At 40.8% G+C, this 20,945-nt stretch overlaps 2 protein-coding genes across 3 annotated transcripts in view; one reads left to right on the plus strand and one right to left on the minus strand.

Moving 5' to 3' along the window:
• Snw1 (SNW domain containing 1) overlaps positions 1–17,048 on the plus strand; it is a 28,615-nt gene extending 11,567 nt beyond the window's left edge. Inside the window, exons 4-14 of the mRNA XM_027418624.2 lie at positions 3,309–3,404; positions 3,494–3,600; positions 4,837–4,941; positions 6,287–6,356; positions 7,067–7,132; positions 9,065–9,181; positions 10,101–10,242; positions 12,431–12,527; positions 13,908–14,025; positions 16,160–16,323; positions 16,404–17,048. Coding sequence (XP_027274425.1) covers positions 3,309–3,404; positions 3,494–3,600; positions 4,837–4,941; positions 6,287–6,356; positions 7,067–7,132; positions 9,065–9,181; positions 10,101–10,242; positions 12,431–12,527; positions 13,908–14,025; positions 16,160–16,323; positions 16,404–16,602 — 1,281 coding nt within the window. The 3' untranslated portion in view covers positions 16,603–17,048. The remainder of the gene's footprint in view (positions 1–3,308; positions 3,405–3,493; positions 3,601–4,836; positions 4,942–6,286; positions 6,357–7,066; positions 7,133–9,064; positions 9,182–10,100; positions 10,243–12,430; positions 12,528–13,907; positions 14,026–16,159; positions 16,324–16,403) is intronic.
• Positions 17,045–20,936, minus strand: Slirp (SRA stem-loop interacting RNA binding protein). 2 transcript variants are annotated; one of them, XM_027418629.2, is made up of 4 exons: positions 20,805–20,936; positions 19,257–19,315; positions 17,546–17,653; positions 17,045–17,160 (listed from the first exon to the last, which is right to left on the minus strand). In XM_027418629.2, exons 1-4 carry the CDS (start codon positions 20,899–20,901, stop codon positions 17,089–17,091), a joined length of 336 nt encoding a protein of 111 aa, XP_027274430.1. In that variant the 5' UTR covers positions 20,902–20,936; the 3' UTR covers positions 17,045–17,088. The 2 variants fall into 2 exon arrangements, with proteins under 2 accessions (XP_027274430.1, XP_027274429.1); XM_027418628.2 differs by having other exon boundaries at positions 17,050–17,178.
• Between the last annotated feature and the right edge of the window lie 9 nt (positions 20,937–20,945).

Here is a 20,945-nt window from a genome sequence, read left to right on the forward strand (position 1 = left end):
TAATCTCTCCTCCTAAACTCCAACAGCTTCAAATGAGCCTGTGATAAATCCCATGTTATTAACCTGTTTATGCTTGCAGATGACATGGTGGATATGTTGAGCGGCTCACCTTTCAGTCAGTCCTGTTTTTGTCAGTTTAGTAGTCAAGTGTTTTTTATTTTTATATTTATGAATGTCTTTCCTGTTTATATATGTATGTGTACCACATATGTGCCTGATGTCTGTAGAGGCCGGAAGAGGGTGTTTACCATGCCTGGCTCTGCTTTTTTCTTGATGAGTAAAGCTGTTTATGTTCCTACCTTCAAGGGGAGACTATAGTTTTCAGATGACTCCTCCCAGCTGTGTTGCCTACTGAGATGTGCCAACTTTCTTCAGGACATTTGTTTTTCAGGCTGTAAACTGTGGGAGTTTGTAGTTAATTACCACAAAGGAATCTTGCTCTTGAGATGTCCTTCACTCTGTCTGGTAAGATGCTAGAATCTTACTGATGCTCATTTAAAGGGTTATTAACTTTGGAATACCCAAGTAAGAAGCAGCAAATGGCTCTTATGTGCTAAATTAGTATTGAGACTATATTGAACATACATGACTACTAGGGAGCCATTTACTTAGAATCTCCCTGTAATGTCTTCCATGGAAAACCGGGTAAGTCATTGTAGTGTCAGTGTTAGAGAGTTTTTAGTTGGTGGTGGTGCAGATTTTCCCACCCTGGAAAGAAATAAGACTTTTGAGGTTGTTTCCTAGCTATATGCAGTGGGGTTCTGAGCCAGGCGCTGATGGCATGCGTGTGGTCCCTGCTTATTGGAGGGTGAGTCAGGAGAACCCCTTGAACATGGTAGTTTGGGATCAGCCTGGAAAAACATGCCCTATTTTCTATTTCTCCTCCTCCCGCTATCCTACATTTTTTAAGAGTTACATTTATTTCTTCGTTTATACAAGAAGTATTTACTGAAGGCCTTCTGTAGACCAGGTACTGTTGCAGGCACCAGAAATCCATTAGTGAATATTCTCATTAGTAACTAGGTATGATTTGGCCAGCCTTGTGGGTGGATATGAAAGTTAAATATCTGAATCTCACATGCATGCCCGAAGAACCACACGGTACCAAATAATCAGAGCTCAGTAAATACGAGCTGTGGTCATTGTTTTCATTGTTCTAGCAGGGTGACTAGGAAAAAACATAGTGTAACGCATGCTTTGAAAAGAGTAGGCAAAGTGCTCAGGTGCGGAATGATTGGGGCTAGAGGGGCAGGTAGATGCCAACCAATCTGGAACACAGGTTTAGAACTTTTGAAGAACTAGGGGCAGCACTCCACATACCTTCAGGATTGGGAAAAATACATGATGTTCAAAGAACAGAAGATGTGTCAAGTTTTGCCTGCAGCATGAACAATGAAGGAGTGAGAGTAAGCCAGGGAGATGAGGCTGTAGGCACAGGCAGGGTAGAAGTAGCCAGAGTTGCTTGCACTGTTGCTTCAGTAGGAAATTCAGAACAGTTTACATCCTCTTTCACCTGTTTTAAGAGCCTGCTATGGTAGGTTTTGATTTTAGCTTTTAGTAAATAAGTTGGCTTCTGAAGAAAAAAAATTGAAGATCATAGGCACCAGGAATTTTGTTTCCTATTCATAAGTTGCATAAATTGCCCTTTTTTAAAAGATTTGCTTTTATTGTTTAGGTATTGTTACAGTGAGGGGGAACAGGATCTCTCCCTTAGGTAGCCCTTACAGGCATGAACTCCCAGTGTAGACCAAGCTGGCCTTAGACTCACAGAGATTTGTGCCTCCCAAGTGCTGAGGTTTAAAGGCATGTGCCACCACGCCCAACTTTGTTTTCATTTTATGCATATAAAATGTGTTTGCCTGTATATATATTATGTGTATATGAGGGACGCATGTGCCTGGTGCCCTTGAAGGCCAGAAGAAAAAAAAAATAATAGAATAAAAATAAAAAATAATAGAAGAAAGTGTTAGATCCCCTGGAACCAAAGTTACAGACTGTCGAGCCACCTCGTGGGTTCTGGGAACTGAACCATGGTCCTTTGTAAGAACAGAAAATGTTTTTAACTGCTGAGCCATCTCTCCTGCCCCATAAGTTGTTCTTGGTATGTATGTGTGCCAAAGAATTTCTAATAAAAGTATTAAAATCTAAACTATTGGTTAAAATTTCTAGTATCGTTTTTTTTTTTTTTTCTTTAAAGTCTGCCATGTACATTTTAATGGAGGTACTTGGGAAGTATAGATAGCAGGCAAGTAAATGATCTGTTTCAAAAGCGCATTACACCAGCATCAGCCTAAAAGGTAAAAGGAAGGTGTTGGTCCTGATGCAATTTACGTATTGGGGTGATTAATTTTGATTGTCAATTTGCTACAACCTGAATCACTGGGAAGGGAGCTTCAGTTGAGTACTTGTCTAAATTAGGTTGGCCTGTGGGCATGTCTGTAAGGGATTGTCTTGATGACTGATAAAAGAAGACAGCCCATTGTCGGCACCACTATCCCTTAGGCAGATGGGTTCCCCACTATGTGAGTCAGGCGAAAACTAAATGAGAGCAAGCGGCAGAGTCATTGATTTCTCCCTGCACTTGACTGGATATAATGTGACTAGACGCTTGAGTTCCTGCCTTGACGTCTCTCAATAATAGACTCTAACTTGGAATTATAAGCCAAATAAACCCTTTCCTCCCTGATTTTCTTTTGGTTAGGCTATAACAGACAGAAATGAAACTAGAACACATATATAAATATATTTTTGTTTTTTCTGACTCTTGTAGAAGAAAATATTCTGGGTTTTTTCTTTTTGTTCATTTTCACTTTCCTAATTTGTGAATAGAATTGATTCCAGAAAACAGAAACATTATAAATAGGATGAGGGCAATGGAATTTTCTAGGCCCAGTGAATTTGGAAATTATTTAGTAACCGGACTTAAATTTCTGATGAGTTTTTAATCCAGGATAATGGTGCTATAGGCAATTTATATCATCATTAATTTCAAGTCCTAGTGAGCCTCAAAAATAGAGATCACTGATGCATAAGATTTTGTTGGCAGAATGTATTTGGATACTGACTTGATTAGAAGATTTCAAATAATTTAAATGCATGGGGTCAAGGGAAAGTGATCATCTTGGAGCCAGGGCAGCAATTTGTGTACATATTTTAAGCTCCTTTAGTTTTAAAATCTGAACGACAAAACTGAGTATCCTAAATGCGTAAATATGCTGAAAGGACATGTTGACATGTACAGCGACTTAATGAGGCTGCTTCCCTCCACCCTGTGTGTTCCTAAGCTGCTTGTGTTTGAACACTTTTAGGTCATTTACAGCAAGTACACTGACCTGGTTCCAAAGGAGGTTATGAATGCAGATGATCCAGACCTGCAAAGGCCTGATGAAGAGGCTATTAAAGAGGTAACTAGGGGTTGGTGTATGTGATTATTTTAGATGACTTTGTGTCCTTATTAATTTCCAACTGCTCACCGTGCTGCTTCTCATCTCAGATAACAGAGAAGACAAGAGTAGCCTTGGAGAAGTCTGTGTCGCAGAAGGTTGCTGCAGCCATGCCTGTTCGTGCAGCTGACAAGCTGGCTCCTGCTCAGTATATCCGGTATGCACCCTGCTGGAAGTGTTAGTTGCATGTCAGACTCCCTAGGTGGGATTTTGAAGACTCACCAGCTTACAAAGCCAGTTCAAATGCATTGTCTTAATGACCTTTGAAGCCTATCAACTCTAGTTTGCAAAAGGCTTTTTTTGTGTGTTTGTTTTTAATTTTCAGGTTTATTTATTTAGTGTAGAGTGCTCTGTTTGCATGTATGCCTACAGGACAGGAAAGGGAATCAGACACAAGGTGACATTGAATTCCATAAAAATGGTCCTGAGCCACCATGTGGGTGCTGGGAACTCAGGACCTCCCAAACCACTGAGCCATCTCTCAGTCCCCAGAAGTTTTTTTTTTAATCCCTACATTAAGATGTTAACGGTCCCAGCACTCGGGAGGCAGGCCTCGAACTCACAGAGATCAACCTGCCTCTGCCTTCTGAGTGCTGGGACTAAAGGCCTGCTCTACCACCGCCTTGATTTTCAGTTTTTTAGAAAATAATTGTTACCTATGGTATATGACCCAAACGACAATTGTTTATAGTTTTTGATTATATTTAATAAACTTTTATAATGCTGCTAAATGTTGAGGGCCTTTACTGGACTGTCTTTGTGAAGAATGATTGGAACTAGATGTTAAGGGAAAATTTTGAGTTAGGGCTGCTGCTGCAGTTTTTACAGCATACATTGCATGTTGCCAGTGGGCATACTATTGTAACTATTTTCCTTTCTTTAAAAAACTTTTACTCATTTATTTATTGTTATTATATATGTATGTATGTTTTGCCTGCATGCCCAGTGCCCAACGAGGCCAGAGGAAGAGTTGCAGGAACTGAAGTTGCAGGCAGTGGTGAGCAGCCATGTGGGTTCTGGGAATTGAACTTTGGAAGAGCAGCCAGTGCTCTTAACTGCTGAGCCATCTCTCAGCCCTGGCAATTTTATTCTATAATGTAGACTTAAAAGCAGGTGTTAGTTTTAGACCTGGGGAAGCTGGACAGGTGTATTTCCCAGGTGGAATGTGGAAAGGATGAAGAGGGAAGTCAATAACCACTTAAGTGCATATTTTGTTTGATTTCACTTCTGTTTCTTTTCTGGTCTGCTTCTGACTGCCCTGCCTAAATGTATGGTGATTTTATGTCAGTACTTCCTGAAAAGAATTGAAAGTATAGTCATGTGGAACTATAATAGAAGATAAATGCCTACCAAAAGCTTGAACTAATTACACCTTTAATTTTCATCTATTTAGCTACACACCATCTCAGCAAGGAGTAGCATTCAACTCTGGAGCTAAACAGAGGGTTATTCGGATGGTAGAAATGCAGAAAGATCCAATGGAGCCGCCAAGATTCAAGTAAGTATGGCTTCATGAGTGTCTTAATTGAGGTTTTTTGTTTGTTTGTTTGTTTTTGTTTTTTGAGACAGGGTTTTTCTGTGTAGCTTTGTAGATGAGGCGGACCTCGAACTCTCAGGGGTCTGCCTGTCTCTGCCTCCCGATGCTGGGATTAAAGGCATGTGCCACCACCGCCCGGCTTAATTGAGGTTTCTATTGCTATGATGAAACATCATGACCAAAAAGCAAGTTGGATAGGAAAGGATTTATTCGACTTACACTTTAGCATTGCTGTTTATCACTGAAGGAAGTCAGGACAGGACAGGAACTCAAAACAGGCCAGGATCCCTGAAGCAGGAGCTGATGCAGAGGGCTATGGAGGGGCGATGTTTACTGGCTTGCTTCCCATGTCTTGCTAAGCCCGCCTATAGAACCCAGGGCCAACAGCCCAGGGATAACATCATGGGCTGAGCCCTTCCCCATTGATCACTAAGTGAGAAAATGTCTTACACCTGGATCCCAAGGAGGCATTTCCTCAACTGAGGCTCCTTCCTCTATGATTCTGGCTTATGTCAAGTTGACACACAAAACCACCCAGTACAATGAGGATCAACAAAAGATCCCACATGTTCGTTAGTAGGTGAATACGTAAGCAAACATCAGTACCTCTAATATTACTGAGCCAAGCAAAGAAAAACTACTACAATAACATAGATGCCTCTGAAAATAATTGTGCTACATGAAAGAAGCCAGACAAAACAAGTAATAGAGTGTTATGGTTCTGTGTATAACTCAAGAAAACGGGGTCAGCAGGAAGGCTCAGAGGTTAAAGAAACTTACTGCCAGGTCCAGTGGTCACATGGCATCAAAAGAGAACCCACTCTTGTGAAGTTGTTCTCTGACCTCCATACTTCCCAGGGTACATACATACAGCACACACACCACACAAACACACACACACACTAAATTAATTTAATTTTAAAACTTCTAGTTATAGACAGTCAATGAGTGGGTACCCATGAACGGAGAAGAAAAAGGCTAGGCACATCATGTGCAGAAATTGAGGTGATGAAGATGCTCACTGTCTAGATGGTGTTACGAAGATGGTTGGTTGTACACTTCGTGTTTAATTAATTGTGTCAGTTACATCAAACTATGAGTGTATTGCACTGTAGCAGTGTGAGGTGAATGGTGACAGTGGCCACATCTTATTAACTAATAACCAAGCATGAGCATGAGCTCATGTCCCATGAGCGTTTATCAAAACAAAAAATTAAAGGAGAACAGAAGATTGGGACCTGAAAACCGAAAAGCAGCTGAGGACTTCATGCTCTGATTATTTGTTTTACTTTGATTTATTCTTCAGGATTAATAAGAAAATTCCCCGGGGACCACCATCTCCTCCTGCACCTGTAATGCATTCTCCTAGTCGGAAGGTACTCCTTGATATAGTCAAATCTTTTTTCACTTGTGATTTTCTTTTTCTTTTTCTTTTTTTTTTTTTGTTTTTTTTTTGTTTTTTCAAGACAGGGTTTCTCTGTGTAGCTTTGGAGCCTATCCTGGCACTCGCTCTGGAGACCAGGCCGGCCTTGAACTCACAGAGATCCATCTGCCTGCCTCTGCTTCCCGAGTGCTGGAATTAAAGGCGTGCGCCACCAACGCCCGGCTTCACTTGGGATTTTCAATTTTATAAAGAGCCCCTCTGCCTATAGGTACATGTCACCATGATGGTTAAACTTTTTTGTTTTATAAGAGCAAATATGGACCCGGTTAAGACATCAAAGTACAGTGTGGTTATGAGAATGTTTGTAAATGTTAACTGTTTTACCACCAGTAATTTGACCTCTGCTTTCATTGGAGTGGACATGATCTGTTTGACATGCAAAGTGTGGATTTTCATCCAAAAGCAGCCACATTGTCTCACTCCTAAGTCAGGCACTTTTAAGTATGGGAAAATACTGTCCAGCATTTGTAGTGATGTGGAATCTCTGTCTGTCACGTTAGCTTTCCTTGTGGCTAGAGTCCACTACACGGGAGCAGTGTCCACTGTACCAGCTGTTTTTGTGTCGGCACATGTAGGGGAGGGTGTGTGTGTGGGTTTGAGTTAGACTATAATAACAACGTCTCTCCCTCACCTGTTTTTCAGATGACTGTAAAGGAGCAACAAGAGTGGAAGATCCCCCCTTGTATTTCCAACTGGAAAAACGCAAAGGTGAGTCACACCGTCTGTTAGTACCATCTCATGGGGGTTGCTCAGGAAGGAGCTGCAACACAAGTAAAGCCTCACTTAGCTAAACATTCACCTAAGAAGTTACAGCTGCTGAGAGCATAGCTCTCACATTCAGCAGTGAGGTCCTGGTGCACCACCAAAATAGTAGAGCCGATTCATGGGATGCTTCCAGTTACACTAGACATGGTGCTGTACTTGGTGCTTGAATGCCACGTAAATTTCTCTGGCATATTCTAGCTATCAGAAGAAGCACATAGAAAAGGAAAAATAAGAGCAAAATACCATATTGAATGAAGATAAAATTCTTCATGAAGGTCAAATTTCTAGGTTAGATTATTTCCAGAAAAAAATTGAACCAATCTCAGCTGGACGGTGGTGGTGCATGCCTTCGGTCCCAGCACTTGGGAGGAGGCACAAACAGACAGATCTCAATGAGCTTGAGGCCATCCTGGTTTACAGAGTGAGTTCCAGGACAGTTAGGGCCATCCCACAAATAAACCTTGTCTCAAAAAACAAGCAAAAACAAAAAAGCAATTAAACCAGTCTCAGTGTTCACATGAGAAAAGAGAACAATGAGTGTTTGAGGTTTTCACTGCATTAATTCCCAGTTGTTCTGCTGTGTGGCATTGCTGTTCATTGTGTTATCAGGTATGTGTGGTGTTTGCGTTCTTGTGATTCCTACACACATGAAACTGAAGTAGGAGAATAACAAGTTGAAGGCTATGTCGGGCTACATCGAAAGATCCTGTCTTTGAAAGCCCTAAAAATAAAACCTGTATATAACATGGCATGATGACACCCTTGAGGCAGAAGCAGGCAAGTCTCTGTATTTTTGAGGTCAGCCTGGTCTAATAGTGAGTTCCAGGACAGCCAGGGCAACAAAAACAAACAAACGAAAATTCTATGTATCTCAGCTAACTGCCAGAGCTTCCAGAAGTTAGGAAAAATATGGGATACATTTCCTAATTCCTATTCCTTATAGGCTTGGAGTCCAGCTCATGATTTAGTTTGGGTGAAGGCAGCAACTTTAAGCCATGAGTTAAATATAAAGTTACATATTCATCCTCCACTGGAATGGCTATGGGACCATCTTACTTGGGTTTATTCATATCTGTGTAACCCTGTGATGTGTTGAGATGATTCAGAAACACTGTGGGACTTTGTTTAAGCTTGTGGGTTCTTTTTAGAAGGGGGCTGTTTTTATATTTTTGGTTTGGGGGCCATGGTCTCACTCTGTAGCCTGGAACTTGTTTTGTAGGCTGAGCTGGTCTTAAACTTGTAATCCTCCTGCTTCAGCCTCTCAAGTAGGGTTGCAGACTTGTACCCCCCACACGTAGCCAGTACTGTTTTATGTAAGGAGACAATGGACTTCAGGTTAGTGTTTGGGAGAAGAGTTAGGAATCTGGAAAAACAAAACCAGATCCGAAAGTGTCATGCATGTTCAGCATATTCCCTGGCTTATAACAGTTTGTCTGCCTTCTTATGACTTGTTAGTTTTACTCATGGAGCAGCTATTTGACTATTGGGCTATGATTTCTTTTCACTGTGATCACTGTGATCCACAGTTATTAACACGATCACTTTTTTTTTTTTTTTAAAGCTTGGGCTCTTGCACCATATTGTTGGTGTTCCACCCACTTACTGACTCTGAACTTGCCGCCACCATCACACAGCACTCTAACCCATATTCCTCTGTGATGTGGAGAGTGCTGTTACCAGCCTTGTGTGGTTACTAGGATGATTAAAACAGTGGGCCCTCTACCCAAAGCACCTATTGTTAGTTGTTTTCCATAAGTGTGTAAGAAGTGTGAGAAATGGAAATTTGAGTGGTTCTCAAATTGGGTATGCACTAGGCTAATGTTAGGTGATGACTGTAGCTCTACTGAGCTGACTTACTTTCTGCTTTCACTTCAGGGTTACACAATTCCTCTGGATAAACGGCTGGCTGCTGATGGAAGAGGACTTCAGACTGTACACATAAACGAAAATTTTGCCAAACTGGCTGAAGCGCTATACATTGCTGATCGGAAGGTTGGTCGTTTACAGTTTGCCAAACGTTCTTGTATCTGTGAGTCCGTATTTTTCCCCCTAGTCCTAGAGAGACACTAACTTGTGTGTGTGCTGATGACAGCAAGAACTAGCTACAACTCAGTAGAGAGCTGCACCCAGCAGTGGTGATGGCTTCCTAGGCTGACCTCATTTTGTGGAGACTGCCAGATACTGTTGTACATCGTTTTCAATGTAGATGATAGGTAAACATTGTGATTAAATGCTGCACTAATGGTATCAGCTACTGATATTACAAAGAAGTGCTATATTAATGTGCACACGTACATACAAGTAAGGGGGCTCTTATTTTGTATGTGTTTTTTACTAAAGTCTTTCAGATAGAGGTGTAGGTTTTGCCATAAGGTGAAGGTATACTTAAATTTTTGGTGGGTTTTGGTTTTTTAAAACAGGATCTGACTAAAGTCTTCAGACGTAGACTAAGGTTTCATCTTAAGATGAAGTCATACCTAAATTTTTGGTAGGTTTTGGTATTTTGAGACAGGATCTTGAGTTTCAAGCTCAGGCTATGTTGGAACTCATTGCAATCCTTCTGCCTCAGCCTCCTTGAGTTCTAGGTTTCAGGTATGCATTACCATGTCCAGATACATTTATTTATTGATTTACTTACATTTTGAGACTGCTTCTCACTGTGGTTCTGTCTGTTTTGTTTTTGGGACAGGGTACATAGCCCTGGCTGTCTTAGAACTCATTGTATAGACCAGACTGTTTATGGCCTGTGTCACCATGCCCAGCAGATTCTAGTCTGATTTTATACCTGTGGGCTCAGATGATCATCTCTGCTGGGATTACTGGTGCTCAAACTTCAGGAAGGCAATTTGAATATAGCTGTAAATATTTATACTATGATATGTTCCACTCAACATTTCACTTCATTAAACAGGCTCGTGAAGCTGTGGAAATGAGAGCCCAAGTGGAGAGGAAGATGGCTCAAAAAGAAAAGGAGAAACATGAAGAGAAACTTAGAGAAATGGCGCAGAAAGCCAGAGAGAGGAGAGCTGGAATCAAAACCCATGTGGAAAAAGGTGCGACAGTCTCATTTTGAAATTTACTTGGTATCTCATTTTAGAATGTCTCCATGTTTTATAGCATACAAAAGTAGAGTGTATAAGAAAAATTTAGATATTTCAGAAAAACGTAGAAATGGGATGTGACTTCTTCCTTATTAAGCTGAACTAGAAAAAAATGAAGAAATACATATTTGAAATGGATCTTCCATATGGAAGTATACTAGAAATTCTTGGTTTTGATCAATCTACAGTTGGTTCTCTATATCTCTAGGATGCTCAGCCACAGACTGAACTAGTTATACATTGAAAGTATTTAGGTTGGGCAGTTGGTGTCTGCATCCAAATTATGCAGGCCTCTTCCTGCCATTATTCCCTACAAAATATGGACTGTCCATTGTGTGTGTGTAGCATTTTTATGTAAGGGACTTGAAAATTCACCCATCAAAGTACACATGGGGTATTGGTGGAGGAACCAGTCTCTACAGGATATTATAGGACAATTACACTTTTTTCTTTTAAAAAAATCTTTTAGCCAGGCAGTAGTGGCACATTCCGGTTCTTAGGAGGCAGAGACAGGCGTATCTCTGTGAGTTTGAGGCCAGCCTGGTCTACAGAACTAGTTCCAGGACAGCTAGGGCTGTTACACAGAGAACTCCTATCTCAGGAAAAAAAAAAAAAAAAAAAATCAAAAAGAAAACAAAAAGAAATTTTTGGCATAGCCTGGCTGTCCTGGAACTTCATAGAGATCCAATTCAAAAGCAACAGGTCAACCCCACAATAGTCCTGGACTCATCTTGCCCGACAGGTCAGTATTGTAGTATGTAGGGTCCAGCACTTGAAGAAGGATGTCATTGTTTCTTACCACTGAGTAGTACTCCATTGTGTAGATGTACCACATTTTCTTTATCCATTCTTCAGTTGAGGGGCATCTAGGTTGTTTCCAAGATCTGGCTACTACGAATAATGTTGCTATGAACATAGTTGAGCAAATGTTCAACATCCTTAGTCATCAGGGAAATGCAAATCAAAACAACTCTGAGATTCCATCTTACACCAATCAGAATGGCTAACATCAAAAACACCAATGACAGCTTATGCTGGAGAGAATATGGAGAAAGGGGAACATTCCTCCATTGCTGGTGGAGAGCACACACTTGTACAGCTGCTGTGGAAATCAGTATGGCAATTTCTCAGAAAATTAGGGGTCAACATAGGTCAAGACCCTGCAATACCACTTTTGGGCATATTCCCAAAGGAGGCACATTCACATCACCTTATTTTTTTAAACTGTCTCTTTGCTTAGAGCTCATGCATTTTGCTCGGCTGGCTGGTGGCTTCAACAAGAACCTGTACATGGTTCTTTTTTTCCTTCCACTGGTGCGGTGTGCATGTGTATCTGTTGATGGGTATATCTATATGCACATGTTCAGCTGGAGCAAGAGGTTGACATTGACATTGCTCAGTCACTCTCTACTTTTATTTTTGAGCCAAAATCTCACCAGTTGGCTGAGTAGGTCTGTTTTAGAATCACATGCACCCCACCATGTCCAGCTCTTTACCTGGCTGCTAGAGATCCAAACTCCGTGATTGGACAGCAGGTACATTACCAAGTCAGCCCTTTATGTTTTATCGTGACAGCTTTCAAACATAAGGAAGAACTGAAAACTACTCATGATGAACTCCTGCCTCACTTCACCTAGATGCAGTGGTTAATTTTGAAAACAATTCGCATGCCAGGTGGTGGTGGCACACATCTTTAATCCCAGCACTCAGGAGACAGAGGCAGTCGGATCTTGAGTTCCAGGACAGCCAGAGCTATTATACAAAGGAACCCTGTCTCAAAAGAACAATTAGCATTACTGAATTTTCTTCTTCACCTGTATGCCCACCTTTCCACCTCTTGGGTGCATTTCAAATAAGTTGAAGGCAGCTGACATAGGAGTACACAAACTGATTGGATTTAAATTGACTGCAAGTAACCCTTTAAAGGCTGAGTGTGACCACAGAGAAGTGGTCGTGCACACCCATAATCCCAGCAGCAGGGAGGTGGGAGCAGGAAGATCCAGAGTTTGAGGCTAGCCTTGGCCATATGATGCCCTGTCTCAAAAATAGAAAAGTATGGCATTTTTTAAGGTTAAAGGCCTCCTAAGCAAAATATGACTAGCTAATGCAGTGATGATCTAATTTTCAACTGTGTTCACAGAGGATGGAGAAGCACGTGAAAGGGATGAAATCCGTCATGACAGGCGGAAAGAGAGGCAGCACGACCGGAACCTTTCCAGGGCAGCTCCTGATAAGAGGTAGGTCGATGCTTGGCATAATTGCGCGTTAGGAAAAAGGACATTTCTGTCCCTGAGAGTTCTTGAGCTTGGTACTAAATTAGCGATTAACTTTGTCTCAACAGAATTGACTCTCCCTATGGCAACCTGCTCTTCCATCACCTTGTAGGCCTAGTATTTAATATGGAGAATGGAAGGAATAGGAAAAGGGAATCCGGGTCAAAAGGAGAGAATGGAATTATTCAAGTGTATGCTTTGCCTACTCAAGTAGTGGGATAAGCTGGTTGTGTGCCTGTGTGTAGACAGGAAGCCAGCTGTCATAGCCTTAGAGGCATCCTTACTTTGCCTCGTACAGTAGGAAGGAGATTTGAAAGTTCTGAAAGAAGATTCTGAACTCCCATGAGTAGTTTATTTTAAAATTCAGAACACTTTCTACAAATGGGAAAATTTTACCAAATTGGAGTGGGACCCACTATAAGTATGGGGGCCATAAGTAGGAATCAGGGAAGTTTCGGATTCACCAATGCCCTAGGACTTCTGTTGTTTCAGAGTTTAGAAAATGCTGTGCTGCAAAGGTAGAATTTGGAGTTTAGGCCTGAATGCAAATGTGAAACATTTTTTCCTGTATGAGCAATTTTCCATGCTCTGGTTATCCTAGGAATTTAGGGCGGTTACTTATTTAATTGGCATGTTTCTTCTTTCTGGATAAGTTTACTCAAGAAATTGAACCCAAGTTGAAGAGAGAGGAATGAAAGAAGTATCAGCCTGGGGACTTGCAACATTGTAAAGGACAGTGGCTCTGTACAGTAATAGGGCTTTTCAAACCAGTAAAGTGGCTGTGAGAATTGATGACACCGAAAAGCTGTGAACTTGTAATTGGATGAAAATAAAATTGTCTACTGAAATATTTTAAGACATGAGCATCTTGTAAAGTGGTGACAGTTACCATGGTTTCATTGAGATGCCGATTACATTCATACTAAAACAGCAGAGGAATTAATGTAATGTCAGAAGCCATGCAGAGTAATTTAGTCATTGCCATGTTTTCCTCGGGATCCTAGTAGGATAAAAATTACCACATATAGTTAGGTCACAGCTGAGTGTGCCCTGGTGAAAAGGACTGACGGTGTGTAATGCATCCATTGGCATCCAAGAACCAGTCTGTTGTGTGTTCTTTTGAGCTAATGGGTCCTAATTGTAGACTACTGCCTACCTTCTAGTCTTGCATATGAAGTGCTGTGGGAGCTGCTGATGTGATGTGCGTTATCTAAAGATGTATGTTCATGAGACAAAAACATAACACATGCATTTCCTGTGCTTCTGAGAGTGGTTGTATTTATATTGCATATATCCGTCTTGTTTGTAAAATGTGTTCAGTTAATGATTGTGTGTTTAAAATAGGTCAAAACTACAGAGAAATGAAAATCGAGATATCAGTGAAGTCATTGCTCTTGGTGTGCCTAATCCTCGCACTTCCAATGAAGTTCAGTATGACCAAAGGCTCTTCAACCAAACCAAGGTATGAGGAACTTAGAAAGCAGCTTTATCTTGTATGTTGGTATGGATGTCTTTCCTTGGGGTAGAGTACCCCAACTTGGATTTGGATTAGCCAAGGGTGGAGTGATGAAAGGAAAATTTTGGAAGTTGTATGTTTTTACTTAAAGACAAAAATGAAAGTTGGACATGGTGGCCCATTTGAGAGGCTAGACAGGAAGATAAGAGTTCAAGGCCAGCCTGAGACAGGGTTTCTCTGTGTAGCCCTGGCTGACCTGGAACTCATTCTGTAGACCAGGCTGACCTCAAACTCAAGATCCTTTTGCCTTTGCCTTCCAAGCACCGGGATTAAAGGCATGCCCCAACACCTCTTGACTCATCTTTTATTTCCAAAACAGCTGGTTTCCTATAAAAGTACCTCTTGGGTAATTTGTTGGTAAAACTTAAATTTCTTCCTTCCTTCCTTTTTCCTTCCTTTCTTTGAGTTTTGTAACACCATCAATTTGAAATCTTTTTAAAATGACGCTTTAGAGCTGTAGTTGTAGCTCATTTGGTAGAGTGCTTGCTTAGCTTGCTTGAAGTACTGAATTTGATCTCCAATATGACATAAAGCAGGTGTGGTATGTATGTCTGTAATGCTAGCATTTGGAAGGTAGAGGTAGGAAGAACAAGAGTTCAAGGTCAGCCTGAGGTACATGAGACCCTGTTTCAAAATATTAAAATATATTTAAAAAAAAAAACTATGGGACTGGATTATTAAAGTAGTAGACTGTCAGAAAATCATATTTCTAGTATTGGTTGTAATTAACCAGCCAAGAACAATTTAATCACCTATTTTTGATTTGTAAATTCCCCTAAGTCAGTGAGATCAAAGATACTTTGCCTCTGCCCTCAAAGAAAGAAGTCTATGTTGAGTGTACACACATACACAGTGTAGTGTCAGCTCTTCCTGGGGATAAAATTGTGATTTGATGGTTTTAGAAGATATGGAGATAGCATTTGAGCAGGCTCTTCCAAGTAACAATCATTTTTTTTTTTTTTTAATACTGCTTGTGTTCCTGGCATTGTTCTAAATCTCTTTCAATCCTTTAAAAACACTGTTGGTGTTTGGGGAATATAAAGCCATATTGTTGTTTTCACTTTTATTTTTTCATTTTCATTTATATGCATGTTTGCATGTATACATATGTGTACATGCATGTAAGGCAGAGGTTGATGTTGGGAATCGTTCTTTATCACTCTTCCTGATACTGGTCTCTCAGTCAATACCAGAACTCACTGATAAAGGTTGTTAGCCAACGTGATCTGGGATCTCCTGTCTCCGTCTTCAGAGGGTGAAGTTACAGGCAAACTTCCACTCCCCCACCTGTCATTTACATGGGTCGTGAGGATCCAAACTTGGGTCCTCATACATATGGAGAAAGTGCTTTAACACTGAGCTATGTCCCTAGCCTCTTATGTTTCAAAGATAATTGAGACAGGGTTAGGTAATTGATGGAACTGAGATTCAACCTTGAATGCTTTGATTCCAAAGCTTTTTTTCTTAACGTCTTTGCTTTAAGTGGTTAAAGGTTCTATCTCTTACAACCTTAAGCTTAAAGCTTTTCAAAGTTGGGTGAAAATTTTTAAGATTTTCATTGAGAACCTAATTGTCTTGTGCTTTGATAGTGACGTTCTCAGGCAGTGGAGGTTACATTTCTCAGCATTATTGTCAGGTTCCTACAGTAGAATCCTTCAACTTTAGTTTTTGAGAAGTGCATACAGTTAGTTGAGTTTTAACCTCGCTCCCTCCCTTCAACTCCCCACAGATTCACCCCACCCTCTCTACACACTCAACTTTGTGTCCTTTGTCTGATGGCTAGTCAAAGCTTTTGTTGTTTGAGACAGGGTCTTTTACATAGCTCTGACTATCCTGGAACTTGATACATAGACCACAGCCAGCTTAATCAAACTTTTAATGAATACCTTAATTTAATAGTAAGTCTCTGGGTAAGAACTCAAATGAGTATGAACAAGTCTGTGTGTGTTTTAAATGTTGGAGTTGGGGGCTTTGAGAATTACCTGAAAAAATGGAAGTGATCTGAGTACTCACAAGTTTTCAGGTTCAGCTTGGGTATATTAATGTATATGGTTATCTAGTGTCATTTATTTTTCCACAGGGTATGGACAGTGGATTTGCAGGTGGAGAAGATGAAATTTATAATGTTTATGATCAGGCCTGGAGAGGCGGTAAAGATATGGCTCAAAGTATCTACAGGCCCAGTAAAAATCTGGACAAAGATATGTATGGTGATGACCTGGAAACCAGGATAAAGACCAACAGGTACCAAAACAGACAGTTGATTGTCCTGGTTACACCAGTAAAACAAAAGCAGTTCATGACCTCTTCTCCTTTTCCCCTAGGTTTGTACCTGATAAGGAGTTTTCTGGTTCCGACCGCAGACAGAGAGGCCGAGAGGGACCAGTTCAGTTTGAGGAAGATCCTTTTGGTTTGGATAAATTTTTGGAAGAAGCCAAACAGCATGGTGGTTCTAAAAGACCCTCTGACAGCAGTCGCCCTAAGGAACATGAGCATGAAGGCAAGAAGCGGAGGAAGGAGTAGATAGGCCTCTTTTCAAAGCAAAGGACTCTTATTCACAGCCCTAATGATGCAAGTCATTGGGAAACCCTTTGTAAATGATCAGGACAAAAACCAAATCTGGGCAATAGATCCCAGCACTACTTTTTATTCCAGGAGATGGGGGTTGAATATTCTACTTTGGATTAGTTTTTTTAAAGAATGAGTTATGTCTGTGCTCCCATCATACAGCACTTATAGGAAATACTGCCCCAAACAGAATTAAGACCACTTTCTTGTATGTGAAATTACTAATCCAGGGGTAATATTTTGTGTAAGAACTTTATGAATAAAATTACCCCAAAATGTCCACATACTGGAACTGTGCTACCAAATGCATTTGCCCTGTTGTGCTGTTTTACCTTGCAGTGGGGAAACTAAGGTCCTGCTTAGTGTGCAGCTCTTGTTTCAAATAAAAACATTTAGAAAAAGTCTCTTTACATTTATTTAATGGGTACTACAGTAACCATCTCAGAAGTCTCTGTCTTCATCAGATGTTTGAGCCCTTTGCAAAATCCTTTCTTTCCAAGCTTTAACATCCATCTGTGGAGGGAAAAAGCACTATAAGAAAAAAATGACATTAAAAGAAGAATTTCCCTGTTTCCACAAATATCATTTTATTAGTGACTCAGGTGGTTGGTGTCTTCCTTCTGGGTAATCAGAGAGGGGAAGGGAAGATTTCAGGTGTTTGTCTACATTGCTGTTTGAACCATTCTGTGTTACATATGCCTGGATAAGCTATCAGAGGGTCTTCCACCTGGGGATGAAAACTCAGTGGAGCATGTGCTTATCATATGTGTGGCATTCTGGGTTCAATCCCTAGCATCAAAAATGGGGTCTTCATGGATTTTCCTTATGGACCTTATAAGACACCAACTACTCTTTAAAAAGCAACGTGAAACAAACACACATCAACAGAAATACTTACCTTTACTCCATCAATAATATGATTTTCTTGTTGTAGTGCATTCTGAAGTTCTTCCTCTGAAGAAAACTGAACCCAACCCATGCCTCTGTGAAAGCCAGTCTCTCTGTCCTAAAAATGAAAATAATAGAAAAAAGATAAACTATGAACTTGAAAGTTTCCTAGAGCTCCATCCAGATAAAACGTATGGAGTTTAATTTGCATAATCAGATCACAGATAATACATATCAGTAATCCTTAACTGCATACCCTCCTACCTACCCAAGGCTAAATCCTAGCCTTACTCTGCTTTTCTACTGGCAATAGAGGAAATAGGATAGGAACAAAGCTTTCTGTATCCTAGATGCAGATCACAATAACAGTCAAACCGTCCAGGAGCAAACCACTAACGGTTTTAGTCAAAGGAAACTGACTTCCTATTTCTGATGAACTAGGAACTAGAAAAATCCCCAAACCTAGTTCCACCTGGCCATTTCTGAGACCAAAGAACCTTGTCACCACTCCCTCTGTCATCATATGCTTTTCATCACATGCTTTGTTGTAATGTTTATATGTATGGGCCTGTGTAAATATATGCCATAGAAGAGAGCATTAGATACCATAGAACTGGAATCAGAATATATAACTTACTTTAATACACAGTATGGCAAAGATGATAAGACACAGCTCCCCAATCAGGTTATATGGCAAAGGGAAATGGACTGTCACCAGTGTGATGTTATATGTGACTATCTTAATACTAGAGAAACTCCTTTGCTGCCAAACTGGAACTTGGTGGCACACAATTGGAAGCTTGCCACTCAAAACTGAGACAGGAGGATTGTGAGTTCAAGGATAGTAATTTTGAGGACAGTTTGAGCTACATAGTGAGGTCCTATCTCAAAAACACAAATTTTAAAGAATTTTGCCAGAGGCTAGAGAGATTGCTCAGTTAAGGACACAGCTGCTCTTCCAGAAGACCTGAGTTTGATTCCCAGCACCAACATGGCAGCTCACAACTGACTGTAACTAGTTCCAGGAGATCCAATGATGGCTTCTGGTTTCTAGAACACTGCACACAAATGGTGCATAAGTATACATGCAGGCAAAACACCCACACACAAAAAATAAATAGAATTTATAAAATTTTGCCAATTACCTCAGGGGAGTTTGGAAGGGTGGTGGTGCACGCCTTTAATCCCAACACTCTTGGAGGCAGAGGCAGGCGGATCTCAGAGTTCAAGGCCAGCCTGGTCTACAGAGCAAGTTCAAGGACAGCCAGGGCTGTTACACCAAAAAACTCTGTCTCAAAAACACCAAAAAAGAACATAAATGTCTATGATACACAGAACAAGGACAGCACCAAAAGACTTGTTAACCTGAAAGAATGAAGGCTCAAGAGTCCCCAGCCCCCCAAAATAACTACGGGCAACTGAGGAATGCTAAGTGCGGAAGAAACAGTCTTCCTCAGGGAAGAGCACACCAACTGGTTATCCAGGACTGAATAGTCAGTCAGTCCTGAAAACATACATACAAGTAACACACAGACTGAGCAAGTTATGTGTGTGTTACATAATGTATATAACAGAAATCAAGAATTAAATGATAACTTTTTTTCCTTCTGGTAGTCTGAGGATCAAATCCAAAGCCTCATACATACTAACCAAGTACTCTACTATAGAGATATATCCCCAGCTAATCCCCAATAGTTTTTTGTTATTGTTTTAATACTCACAAAAGGTACATTACACCTTTTTATATTGCCAAACTGAGCAAAATGTTTTCTCAGCTCACCTGTAAGAAGAAAGCATATTAAAATAAGTTTGTGTATCTTGCATACTCTTTGTAGGTTGTAGATAAAAACCCCAAAGAGGGCTGATCTATACATGAATAACTCCCCCCCAAAAAATTATCTTGGATTTTAAACTTGGGGAACAAATTTAAAAATCTTAATTTAGAGAGGCAAAGTATTTCGCCTATAACGCCCAGAACCTAGTCTATAGGTAGGATATAGTATGATATCCTGTCTCAAAATAAATAAAAACAGAACCTAGTCTATAGGTAGGATATAGTAGGATATCCTGTCTCAAAATAAATAAAAACAGGAGGGATAGTTCAGCGTTTAAGTGTGCATACTGCTCTTACAGAGGACCCAAGTTCAGTTCTAAAGACCCACATGTTAGCAAGGCTTCTACGCCACATGGAGCACCTTCACTCACCCGCACATATCCACAGAAACATACACACACACACACACATATATAAAACTATAAATTGCAGCTGGCAAAAATCAAAGTTGGTGAGTGATTTTAGAACTAACTACCCTCTGTCATCAGACTAGTGTTCTTCCTGTGCTTCAACAACCATGCAAATAACTAGTACTAGTTAAGTACTTAAGCTCCAGCATACATCTACTGAGTTTATATACTCGTTTAATCCTCTCCCCATCCCCCATTTCCATGTCGCGGCATTACTGATTCCACTTTTTTTAGAAAATTAAACTGGATCTCTTGTAAGAAGACCCTTTCCCATATTAACTTCTGTTATTCGGATTATACAGCTATTAAAATGAGTAGTTTGGAATTCTAACACAGTCAACCTGATTTCCCAGTCCGCTTCTCGATCGCAATATACGATCTGCGAGCAAACGCTGGCCAGAGACCTCACTAGTAAAGCAGCTCAAATTCACACACCGCAACTTTTCCTCATCTTCTCTCAGTTTGCTCCTCCTATATCCTAAAAGCAGAAGTCACCCATGCTAGCAATCTGGAATGCACACCCTTCTCCTAAAACCAGCACCAATGCTGTCAATTTTATTTTGAAAAACGACATGCTTCCAAGTTTTCATGTTTGAACGGAATGAAATCTTTTCTCATCTTCACACCTATATTCTTGGCAACTTAAAGCCAAGCTCCCCTGAGGTCAAAATAGTTCCCTCTAAATCGTAGAAGTCCAAGGAAGCAAATAATAAATCTTTCCACCAAATCGCTGGGTACGGTCGATTCGCACCCTAGCTGGGGGGAGGAGAGGGGGGTTGTCATCTCTAAACAGTTAACCGGAAGCAAAATTTTCCGCGCAGTGACTTGCTCAACAGCAAACCGCTTGCGCTCGCTTCCAAAAGAAGAGACCAGCTTGGATGACACGCAAATTCGTGAAGCGTTCTAAAAAAAAAAGGCAAACCACCTCACCTAACGCATCTACCACGCTGACTTAAGCCCTCTGCAGAGGCCTTACGAGCTACTTAAACATGAAAGCTGCGCGCTTGGGCATCTCCATCACTCACTCGTCGCCGCGGTCCAAGGAATTCTCCTGACGAAAGCAACATGCTGACTGCCACGCGTACTCAGCGCCATTGCTCGGCCCACGGCGGAGGCTGCCATCTTACAATCGGAACGAAGCTAGACCTGGGGTCGTGACCCCGGAA

This window comes from Cricetulus griseus, chromosome 5 (assembly GCF_003668045.3).
Source record: "Cricetulus griseus strain 17A/GY chromosome 5, alternate assembly CriGri-PICRH-1.0, whole genome shotgun sequence".
Lineage (NCBI taxonomy): Eukaryota > Metazoa > Chordata > Mammalia > Rodentia > Cricetidae > Cricetulus > Cricetulus griseus.

What these genes read in the sequence shown, in the direction of transcription:
- Slirp (XM_027418628.2), bottom strand. Translation starts at nt 20,901, where the DNA reads ATGGCAGCCTCCGCCGTGGGCCGAGCAATGGCGCTGAGTACGCGTGGC. An exon ending in TCCTTGGACCGCGGCGACGA is followed by an intron (nt 19,316 to 20,804) that starts GTGAGTGATGGA and finishes TTCTTCTTACAG; the next exon opens with GTGAGCTGAGAAAACATTTT. An exon ending in AAAGGTGTAATGTACCTTTT is followed by an intron (nt 17,654 to 19,256) that starts GTGAGTATTAAA and finishes TTTCATTTTTAG; the next exon opens with GACAGAGAGACTGGCTTTCA.